This window comes from Oncorhynchus keta, unplaced genomic scaffold (genome assembly GCF_023373465.1).
Source record: "Oncorhynchus keta strain PuntledgeMale-10-30-2019 unplaced genomic scaffold, Oket_V2 Un_contig_1944_pilon_pilon, whole genome shotgun sequence".
Taxonomy (NCBI): domain Eukaryota; kingdom Metazoa; phylum Chordata; class Actinopteri; order Salmoniformes; family Salmonidae; genus Oncorhynchus; species Oncorhynchus keta.
Genome location: NW_026281485.1, coordinates 195,001 through 207,500, shown reverse-complemented (window position 1 = coordinate 207,500; position 12,500 = coordinate 195,001). Strand labels below are relative to the sequence as shown.

The window sequence follows — 12,500 nt, the reverse complement described above, 5'->3', positions numbered from 1 at the left end:
GAGTTAGCAGCTCTGGGCTAGGCAAACAGACCATTATTTTGTTAATAAGACAATGTCAACACAGAGCAATATCTTAAACTCTGCCGTAACCCTCCAGTCGACTGCAGGGGAAGTGTTCTGTTGTATTACAGGGAAGCCAGATCGTGCCTACCAATGGCGCCCTACTCCCTTTGTCGTGCACTACTTTAGACAGGGGCCCGTAGTGTTCTGTAGGATAGGGAACCAATTATGGCTGCACACAAAGAGAGAGATAACATTGGCTTGATCCACAGACTCATTGCTATGTTGTATCCTGACCATGTTTTTGCTGCTCAGCAACATGATATGTTTGTAGTGAGAAAACACCGTGGAAATGTACGACTACAGGTAGCTCAGTGTTTCTCAATCCAAGTCCTGGGGACCTAAAGGAGTTCCCTTGTTTTTACACTGTTCACTAACACACCTGAGGAAAGGAATCAACTCATTGTAAAGCGTGGGAGTTGAATCAGGTGTGTTCGAGCCAGAGTACAAACAACAAGGGAAGCCCCTGGACTGAGAGGTCTGGATCTTCCTATAGTTTTGGATAGTTGTTTTTCTCTATCCTGCCCTTTTCCAGATCATGGATTGGATTGGAAGACATAGTCTGTAGTAGAAAGAAAAATAGCACTATGGGATGTCTCTATAGATTATTATGGGATGTCTCTATAGATTATTATGGGATGTCTCTATAGATTATTATGGGATGTCTCTATGGATTATTATGGGATGTCTCTATAGATTATTATGGGATGTCTCTATAGATTATTATGGGATGTCTCTATAGATTATTATGGGATGTCTCTATAGATTATTATGGGATGTCTCTATAGATTATTATGGGATGTCTCTATGGATTATAATGTGATGTCTCTATAGATTATTATGTGATGTCTGTATAGATTATTATGGGATGTCTCTATATAAATAGCACTATGTGATGACTCTATAGATTATTATGGGATGTCTCTATAGATAATTATGGGATGTCTCTATGGATTATTATGGGATGTCTCTAAATAGCACTATGGAATGTCTCTGGATGTCTCTATAGATTATTATGGGATGTCTCTATGGATTATTATGGGATGTCTCTAAATAGCACTATGGAATGTCTCTATAGATTATTATGTGATGTCTGTATAGATTATTATGGGATGTCTCTATATAAATAGCACTATGTGATGACTATAGATTATTATGGGATGTCTCTAAATAGCACTATGTGATGATTATAGATTATTATGGGATGTCTCTATATAAATAGCACTATGTGATGACTATAGATTATTATGGGATGTCTCTATATAAATAGCACTATGTGATGATTATAGATTATTTTGTGATGTCTCTATAGATTATTATGGGATGTCTCTATAGATTATTATGGGATGTCTCTATAGATTATTATGGGATGTCTCTATATAAATAGCACTATGTGATGACTATAGATTATTTTGTGATGTCTCTATAGATTATTATGGGATGTCTCTATAGATTATTATGGGATGTCTCTATATAAATAGCACTATGTGATGACTATAGATTATTTTGTGATGTCTCTATAGATTATTATGGGATGTCTCTATAGATTATTATGGGATGTCTCTATAGATTATTATGGGATGTCTCTATATAAATAGCACTATGTGATGACTATAGATTATTTTGTGATGTCTCTATAGATTATTATGGGATGTCTCTATAGATTATTTTGTGATGTCTCTATAGATTATTATGGGATGTCTCTATATAAATAGCACTATGTGATGACTATAGATTATTTTGTGATGTCTCTATAGATTATTATGGGATGTCTCTATAGATTATTATGGGATGTCTCTATAGATTATTATGGGATGTCTCTATATAAATAGCACTATGTGATGACTATAGATTATTTTGTGATGTCTCTATAGATTATTATGGGATGTCTCTATAGATTATTATGGGATGTCTCTATAGATTATTATGGGATGTCTCTATATAAATAGCACTATGTGATGACTATAGATTATTTTGTGATGTCTCTATAGATTATTATGGGATGTCTCTATAGATTATTATGGGATGTCTCTATATATTATTATGGGATGTCTCTATATATTATTATGGGATGTCTCTGTAGATTATTATGGGATGTTTCTATAGATTATTTTGTGATGTCTCTATAGATTATTTTGTGATGTCTCTATAGATTATTATGGGATGTCTCTATAGATTATTATGGGATGTTTCTATAGATTATTTTGTGAGGTCTCTATAGATTATAATGGGATGTCTATGGATTATTATGGGATGTCTCTAAATAGCACTATGGGATGTCTCTAAATAGCACTATGGAATGTCTCTATAGATTATTATGGAATGTCTATGGATTATTATGGGATGTCTCTAAATAGCACTATGGGATGTCTCTATAGATTATAATGGGATGTCTATGGATTATTATGGGATGTCTCTAAATAGCACTATGGAATGTCTCTAAATAGCACTATGGAATGTCTCTATAGATTATAATGGGATGTCTCTATAGATTATTATGGGATGTCTCTATATAAATAGCACTATGTGATGACTATAGATTATTATGGGATGTCTCTAAATAGCACTATGTGATGATTATAGATTATTATGGGATGTCTCTATATATTATTATGGGATGTCTCTGTAGATTATTTTGTGATGTCTCTATAGATTATTATGGGATGTTTCTATAGATTATTTTGTGAGGTCTCTATAGATTATTATGGGATGTTTCTATAGATTATTTTGTGAGGTCTCTATAGATTATAATGGGATGTCTATGGATTATTATGGGATGTCTCTAAATAGCACTATGGGATGTCTCTAAATAGCACTATGGAATGTCTCTATAGATTATAATGGGATGTCTCTATAGATTATTATGGGATGTCTCTATAGATAATTATGGGATGTCTCTATGGATTATTATGGGATGTCTCTAAATAGCACTATGGAATGTCTCTAAATAGCACTATGGAATGTCTCTAAATAGCACTATGGAATGTCTCTATAGATTATAATGGGATGTCTCTATAGATTATTATGGGATGTCTCTATAGATTATTATGGGATGTCTCTATAGATTATTTTGTGATGTCTCTATAGATTATTATGGGATGTCTCTATGGATTATTATGGAATGTCTCTATAGATTATTATGGAATGTCTCTATATATTATTATGGGATGTCTCTAAATCGACTATGGGATGTCTCTATACATTATTATGGGATGTCTATGGATTATTATGGGATGTCTCTAAATAGCACTATGGAATGTCTCTATAGATTATAATGGGATGTCTCTATAGATTATTATGGGATGTCTCTATAGATTATTATGGGATGTCTCTATATAAATAGCACTATGTGATGACTATAGATTATTATGGGATGTCTCTAAATATTATGTGATGATTATAGATTATTATGGGATGTCTCTATATATTATTATGGGATGTCTCTGTAGATTATTTTGTGATGTCTCTATAGATTATTATGGGATGTTTCTATAGATTATTTTGTGAGGTCTCTATAGATTATAATGGGATGTCTATGGATTATTATGGGATGTCTCTAAATAGCACTATGGGATGTCTCTAAATTATTATGGAATGTCTCTATAGATAATTATGGGATGTCTCTATAGATTATTATGGGATGTCTCTAAATAGCACTATGGAATGTCTCTAAATCTCTATGGAATGGAATCTGGGATGTATCTATAGATTATTATGGGATGTCTCTATAGATTATTATGGGATGTCTCTATAGATTATTATGGGATGTCTCTGTAGATTATTATGGAATGTCTCTATAGATTATTATGGGATGTCTCTATAGATTATTTTGTGATGTCTCTATAGATTATTATGGGATGTCTCTATGGATTATTATGGAATGTCTCTATAGATTATTATGGAATGTCTCTATATATTATTATAGGATGTCTCTAAATCGCACTATGGGATGTCTCTATACATTATTATGGGATGTATCTATAGATTATTATGGGATGTCTCTATATAAATAGCATTATGGGATGTCTCTATAGATTATTATGGGATGTCTCTATATAAATAGCATTATGGGATGTCTCTATATATAGCATTATGGGATGTCTCTATAGATTATTATGGGATGTCTCTATATATAGCATTATGGGATGTCTCTATAGATTATTATGGGATGTCTCTATAGATAATTATGGGATGTCGCTATAGATAATTATGGGATGTCTCTATATATAGCATTATGGGATGTCTCTATAGATTATTTATAATGCATGACCATTGGAAGGATATAATAGTCAGCATGTTATAGCTGTTTCAGCATTATTGTAGAGCAGACACCTCGAGCCAACCAGATCACATCAACAAATCGTTGCACACACACAACCGCAAGCACACAATCACAAATACTGCACACACTCACACACACACACACACACACACACACACACACACACACACACACACAGACACTTTGGGGTGCGTCAGCAGCAACAGGCCTACGACAGACAGGAGACATCTGTAGCAAGCAGACTAAGTTGCACCATCTGACACACAAATACACAGACACAGACACACACACACACACACACACACACACACACACACACACACACACACACACACACACACACACACACACACGCACACACACACCCTTAGAGGGCCATTTAAATGAATCTGCCCAGCTGAAATGGAAAGCTGTTACTGCAAAAATGTGAATACCAATCTGTTTTACACAGCAGGACCATGCAGGTCCGTGTGTGTGTGTGTGTGTGTGTGTGTGTGTGTGTGTGTATGTGACTGTGTGTGTGTATGTGACTGTGTGTGTGTGTGTGACTGTGTGTGTGTGTGTGTGTGTGTGTGTGTGTGTGTGTGTGTGTGTGTGTGTGTGTGTGTGTGTGTGTGTGTGTGTGTGTGTGTGTGTGTGTGTGTGTGTGTGTGTGTGTGTGTGTGTGTGTGTGTGTGTGTGTGTGTGTGTGTGTGTGTGTGTGTGTGACTGTGTGTGTGTGTGTGTGACTGTGTGTGTGTGTGTGTGTGTGTGTGTGTGTGTGTGTGTGTGTGTGTGTGTGTGTGTGTGTGTGTGTGTGTGTGTGTGTGTGTATATCAGCTTCAGCACGAGTTAAAGTTAGGAGCTGCAACGTCACCATGGCGATCTCAACTAGAGACCTGACTCGAACCTGACTGCCCAGCTCATCTTAACTAGAGACCTGACTCTAACCTGACAGCCCAGCTCATCTCAACTAGAGACCTGACTCTAACCTGACAGCCCAGCTCATCTCAACTAGAGACCTGACTCTAACCTGACAGCCCAGCTCATCTCAACTATTGACCTGTCTCTAACCTGACAGCCCAGCTAATCTCAACTATTGACCTGTCTCTAACCTGACAGCCCAGCTCATCTTAACTAGAAACCTGACAGCCAAGCTCATCTAAACTAGAGACCTGAATCTAACCTGACAGCCCAGCTCATCTAAACTAGAGACCTGACTCTAACCTGACAGCCCAGCTCATCTCAACTATTGACCTGTCTCTTACCTGACAGCCCAGCTCATCTCAACTGGAGACCTGACTCTAACCTAACAGCCTAGCTCATCTTAACTAGAGACCTGACTCTAGCCTGACAGGCCAGCTCATCTTAACTAGAGACCTGACTCTAACCTGACAGCCCAGCTCATCTCAACTGGAGACCTGACTCTAACCTAACAGCCTAGCTCATCTTAACTAGAGACATGTCTCGAACCTGACAGCCCTGCTCATCTTAACTTGAGACCTGACTCTAACCTGACAGCCCAGCTCATCTCAACTATTGACCTGTCTCTAATCTGACAGCCCAGCTCATCATAACTAGAGACCTGACTCTAACCTGACAGCCCAGCTCTTCTTAACTAGAGACATGTCTCGAACCTGACAGCCCTGCTCATCTTAACTAGAGACCTGACTCTAACCTGACAGCCCAGCTCATCTCAAATATTGACCTGACTCTAACCTGACAGCCCAGCTCATCTCAACTGGAGACCTGACTCTAACCTAACAGCCTAGCTCATCTTAACTAGAGACATGTCTCGAACCTGACAGCCCTGCTCATCTTAACTTGAGACCTGACTCTAACCTGACAGCCCAGCTCATCTCAACTATTGACCTGTCTCTAATCTGACAGCCCAGCTCATCTTAACTAGAGACCTGACTCTAACCTGACAGCCCAGCTCATCTTAACTAGAGACATGACTCTAACCTGACAGCCCAGCTCATCTTAACTAGAGACCTGACTCTAACCTGACAGCCCAGCTCATCTTAACTAGAGACCTGACTCTAACATGACAGCCCAGCTCATCTTAACTGAGACCTGACTCTAACCTGACAGGCCAGCTCATCTCAACTGGAGACCTGACTCTAACCTGACAGCCCAGCTCATCTAAACTAGAGACCTGACTCTAACATGACAGCCCAGCTCATCTCAACTATTGACCTGACTCTAACCTGACAGGCCAGCTCATCTCAACTAGAGACCTGACTCTCACCTGACAGCCCAGCTCATCGTAACTAGAGACATGACTCTAACCTGACAGCCCAGCTCATCTTAACTAGAGACCTGACTCTAACCTGACAGCCCAGCTCATCTTAACTAGAGACCTGACTCTAACATGACAGCCCAGCTCATCTTAACTAGAGACATGACTCTAACCTAACAGCCCAGCTCATCGTAACTAGAGACCTGACTCTCACCTGACAGCCCAGCTCATCTTAATTCCTAAACATTTTCAGTCACATATTCACCACAAGTGGTCTAAGGCACTGCATCTCCGTGCTAGAGGCATCACTACAGTCCCTGGTTTGATCCCGGGCTGTTTCCCATAGGGCGACGCTCCATTAGCCTAGCGTCGTCAGGGTTGGTGGAGGGTTTGGCTGTCATTGCAAAATAAGAATTTGTTCTTAACTGGCTTGCAGGGTAGCCTAGAGCAGCAGGGTAGCCTCGAGCAGCAGGGTAGCCTAGAGCAGCAGGGTAGCCTCGAGCAGCAGGGTAGCCTAGAGCAGCAGGGTAGCCTAGAGCAGCAGGGTAGCCTAGGAGCGGCAGGGTAGTCTAGAGCAGCAGGGTATCCTAGAACAGCAGGGTAGCCTTGAGCAGCAGGGTAGCCTAGAGCAGCAGGGTAGCCTAGAGCAGCAGGGTAGCCTCGAGCATCAGGGTAGCCTAGAGCAGCAGGGTAGCCTAGGAGTGGCAGGGTAGTCTAGAGCAGCAGGGTAGTCTAGAGCAGCAGGGTAGCCTAGAGCAGCAGGGTAGCCTAGAGCAGCAGGGTAGCCTAGAGCAGCAGGGTAGCCTAGGAGCAGCAGGGTAGCCTAGGGCAGCAGGGTATCCTAGAACAGCAGTGTAGCCTTGAGAAGCAGGGTAGCCTAGAGGAGGAGGGTAGCCTTGAGCAGCAGGGTAGCCTCGAGCAGCAGGGTAGCTAGCCTAGAGCGGCAGGGTAGCCTAGAGCTGCAGGGTAGCCTTGAGCGTTGGACTCGTAACCGAAAGGTTGCAAGTTCATATCCCCGAGCTGACAAGGTACAAATCTGTTGTTCTGACCCTGAACAGGCAGTTAACCAACAGTTCCTAGGCCGTCATTGAAAATAAGAATTTGTTCTTAATTAAATGACTTGCCTGGTTAAATAAAGGTTACATTAAAAAAAAAAATGAAGTACAAATGCATACAAATATTCATGGCTCCTTTTGGATGGTCGACACTGATGCCAAACAACGTCATCAGCTCCCTTCTTCTCTGACTAACTCTCATTGGCTATTGCTGATCACCGTTGTCGTTGCACCGCTGTCCCGTTTGAGTCAATAAAATGGAACGTTTGAAAATATCGGGACATCTGGGAACGTTCAAAGAACTTGATCGGTAACACTGAGGTTCTGATCCGCTCACGGCCTCGCGCACCGAGAAGGAAACCACTTCGGGATTTTGTCTCCGTTCTTCAAAACTTGTCTGGTACAGCTGAATCGGGGCTGAGATCATTAAGTGAACACTAACCTGACAGCACAGCTCATCTTAACGAGAGAGACTAACCCTCGTGTGTTCTCCAGCAGGGCTGTGAACTGACGTGACAGCGTGTCTCGTTCCCTTGCTGTTTACACTCCTCTCTGGAGCTCTTCTGCTCATGTGGACACTGACACACACTGACGCGGGCGTGAAATAATTCATACACACACACACACACACACACACACACACACACACACACACACACACACACACACACACACACACACACACACACACACACACACACACACACACACACACACACACACACACACACACACACACACACACACACACCAGAGACGTGACATATAAGAGATATGAACGGTGTTAATATTTTAAACTGTTCTTACCTTCAGGGTCTCTTTCATATTTCATAGCAATGATAGACCACACGGGCTGGTGTGTGTGTGTGTGTGTGTTCACGTGTGTGCATCTATGTGTGTTTGTGAAGGGGGAGTTGTGGGTTTTGGCTGAGGCACCCACTGTGGGTCCTATGCCAGGGTTGTGAGGAGGGGATGGAGGAGTGAAAGGGCGCTTTGCTTCGGTGCCCAAAAATATCTCAATTATTCAATGGAAAAACCACAGTGCAACATCCCTCCACCCTTCCACACATCAACCCCTCCAGTCTTCCACCCCTCCACTCCTCCACCCCTCAACCCCTCCAGTCTTCCACCCCTCCACCCCTCCACCCCTCCAGTCTTCCACCCCTCCACCCCTCCACCCCTCAACCCCTCCAGTCTTCCACCCCTCCACCCCTCCAGTCTTCCACCCCTCCACCCATCCATCCCTCCACCCCTCCAGTCTTCCACCTCTCTACCCCTCCATCCCTCCACCCCTCCACCATCCATCCCTCCACCCATCCACCCCTCCACCATCCATCCCTCCACCCCTCCAGCCTTCCACCCCATCCCTCCACCCATCCACCCCTCCACCCATCCATGCCTCCACCATCCATGCCTCCACCCCTCCATCCCTCCCACCCATCCATCCCTCCACCCATCCACCCCTCCACCATCATCCCTCCACCCCTCCAGCATTCCAACCCTCCACCCCTCCACCCCTCCATCCCTCCACCCCTCCCGTCTTCCATCCCTCCACCCCTCCACCATCCATCCCTTCACCCCTACCGTCTTCCATCCCTCCACCCCTCCACCATCCATCCCTCCACCCCTCCACCATCCATCCCTCCATCCCTCCACCCTCCACCTTCCATCCCTCCACCCTCCAGCCTTTCATCCCTCCACCCCTCTATCCCTCCATCCCTCCATCCCTCCACCCTCCATCCCTCTATCCCTCCACCCTTCCATCCCTCCACCTCTCCACCCCTCCACCCTCTATCCCTCCACCCCTCCACCCTCTATCCCTCCATCCCTCCATCCATCCATCCCTCTATCCCATCTATCCCTCCATCCCTCCACCCTCCATCCCTCCACCCTCTATCCCATCCATCCCTCCATCCCTCCACCTCTCCACCCTCCACCCTCTATCCCTCCATCCCTCTATCACCCCTCCCTCTATCCCTCTACCCCTATCCCCATCTATCCCTCTATCCCTCTATCCTCTCCCTCCATCCCTCTACCCCTCCACCATCTATCCCTCTTCAGTCCCATCCCTCTCCACCCCATCTATCCCTCTATCCCCTCTATCCCCTCTATCCCTCTACCCCATCTATCCCTCTATCCCTCTATCCCTCCATCCCTCTATCCCTCTATCCCCTCTGTCCCTCTATCCCTCCACCCTCTATCCCTCTATCCCTCTCCATCCCTCCATCCCTCTATCCCCTCTATCCTCTATCCCTCCACCCTCTATCCCTCTATCCCCTCTATCCCTCCACCCTCTATCCCTCTATCCCTCTATCCCTCTATCCCCTCCATCCCTCTATCCCTCTATCCCTCTATCCCTCTATCCCTCTATCCCCTCTATCCCTCTATCCCTCTATCCCTCTATCCCTCTATCCCTCTATCCCATACTTAATCAGTGCTCTCAGTAGCGTACATCTGCTCTCCTTTCCTTTCAGCATCAGCGTTGAGTCTGTTAGCCTGACTGGTACCACATGCTAGGTGTCCATGTCATTCTGAGCATCATGCCAACATCTCATCCTCTGAGTGTCCTCTGAGTGTGTGTGTCTGTCTCTGTGTGTGTGTGTGTGTGTGTGTGTCTGTCTCTGTGTGTGTGTGTCTGTCTCTGTGTGTGTGTGTGTGTGTGTGTGTCTGTCTCTGTGTGTGTATGTGTGTGTATATACCTTCAGGGACACATTATCGTTGGCATGAACACATTATCGTTGGCAGGGACATTACAGCTGGCACCGACTTGACATGTAGGACACAGACCTAAAACAGATAGTGTAGACAGAGGACAAGATGTAACACACCACACACACACACAGTACACACATACACTGTCAAGCACACACCCATTAGACTGCATGGTTGACTTTGAATGACTCCGTAACTGCTGATTGGTTGAGGAGATGAATCAAGGGGCTCAGAAGGGATCTGCATCACTGTTGTGCTGTCCAAAAACACATGAATATTTCACCTAGTAGAGTTGAGTTACTCCGCTTTTCTTCACTCATAACCGTCTTTCTAACAGTTCTGACACGGAAAAACACTGAGACGTAATTAACAAAGTCTCAAAACGTAAGACAACTACTGCCCCTACCCACACCACCCTACTGCCCTACCACCACCCTACCCCCTACCCTCACCACCCTACTGCCCCTCCCCGCACCACCCTATCCCCTATCCACCGCCCTATCCCCCTACCCGCACCGCCCTACTGCCCCTACCCACACCGCCCCTACTGCCCCTACCCGCACCGCCCTATCCCCTACCCACACCGCCCTACTGCCCTCCCCACCCTCCTACTGCCCCTCCCCACACCACCCTACTGCCCCTACCCACACCACCCTACTGCCCCTCCCCACACCACCCTACTCCCCTACCCACCCCCTACTGCCCCTACCCACACCACCCTACTGCCCCTCCCCACACCACCCTACTGCCCCTCCCCACCCACCCTACTGCCCCTACCCACACCACCCTACTGCCCCTACCCACACCACCCTACTGCCCCTCCCCACACCACCCTACTGCCCCTACCCACACCACCCTACTGCCCCTTCCCACACCACCCTACTGCCCCTACCCACACCACCCTGACTGCCCCTCCCCACACCACCCTAGGTGTCCACTGCCCCTCCCCACACCACCCTACTGCCCCTACCCGCACCACCCTACTGCCCCTACCCGCACCACCCTACTGCCCCTCCCCGCACCACCCTACTGCCCCTCCCCGTGTGTGTACTGCCTCTACCCGTGTGTCTACTGCCCCTGTGTGTGTGTGTGTACTGCCCTCCCCGCACCACCCTACTGCCCCTACCCGCACCACCCTACTGCCCCTACCCGCACCACCCTACTGGCCCTACCCGCACCACCCTACTGGCCCTACCCGCACCACCCTACTGCCCCTACCCGCACCACCCTACTGGCCCTACATGCACCACCCTACTGCCCCTACCCGCACAACCCTACTGCCCCTACCCGCACAACCCTACACCCCTACCCGCACCGCCCTACTGCCCCTACCCGCACTGCCCTCCCCGCACCGCCCTACTGCCCCTAGACCGCCCTGCCCCTGACCCGAATGACTGCCGTAACTGCTGATTGCCCTGACTGCCCCTGAACCGCACCGCCCAGACTGGATCTACCCGCACCGCCCTGGTGCCCCTACACACCGCCCTATTTCACCTAGTAGCAGTTGAGTTACCCTACCCGCACCGCTTCACTGCCCCTACCCGCACCGCCTTTCTACCCGCACCGCCCCTACTGAAAAACACTGAGCCCTAATTACCCGCACCGCCTCCCCGCACCACCCTACTGCCCCTACCCGCACCACCCTACTGCCCCTACCCGCACCACCCTACTGCCCCTAACCGCACCACCCTACTGCCCCTACCCACACCACCCTACTGCCCCTCCCCACACCACCCTACTGCCCCTACCCACACCATCCTACTGCCCCTACCCACACCACCCTACTGCCCCTACCCACACCACCCTACTGCCCCTCCCCACACCACCCTACTGCCCCTCCCCACACCACCCTACTGCCCCTACCCACACCACCCTACCCACACCACCCTACTGCCCCTCCCCACACCACCCTACTGCCCCTCCCCACACCACCCTACTGTCCCTACCCACACCACCCTACTCCCCTAACGGCACCACCCTACTGCCCCTACCCGCACCACCCTACTGCCCCTACCCGCACCGCCCTACTGCCCCTCCCCGCACCACCCTACTGCCCCTACCCACACCACCCTACTGCCCCTACCCACACCACCCTACTGCCCCTACCCACACCACCCTACTGCCCCTACCCACACCACCCTACTGACCCTACCTACACCACCCTACTGCC

The 12,500-nt window shown here is 47.0% G+C and overlaps 1 protein-coding gene across 1 annotated transcript in view; it reads left to right on the top strand.

Moving 5' to 3' along the window:
* LOC127920417 (uncharacterized) overlaps positions 1–11,699 on the top strand; it is a 69,139-nt gene extending 57,440 nt beyond the window's left edge. Inside the window, exon 2 of the mRNA XM_052504508.1 lies at positions 10,720–11,699. Within this exon, the coding sequence (XP_052360468.1) occupies positions 10,720–11,699 (980 nt within the window). The remainder of the gene's footprint in view (positions 1–10,719) is intronic.
* The last annotated feature ends 801 nt before the right edge of the window (positions 11,700–12,500 follow it).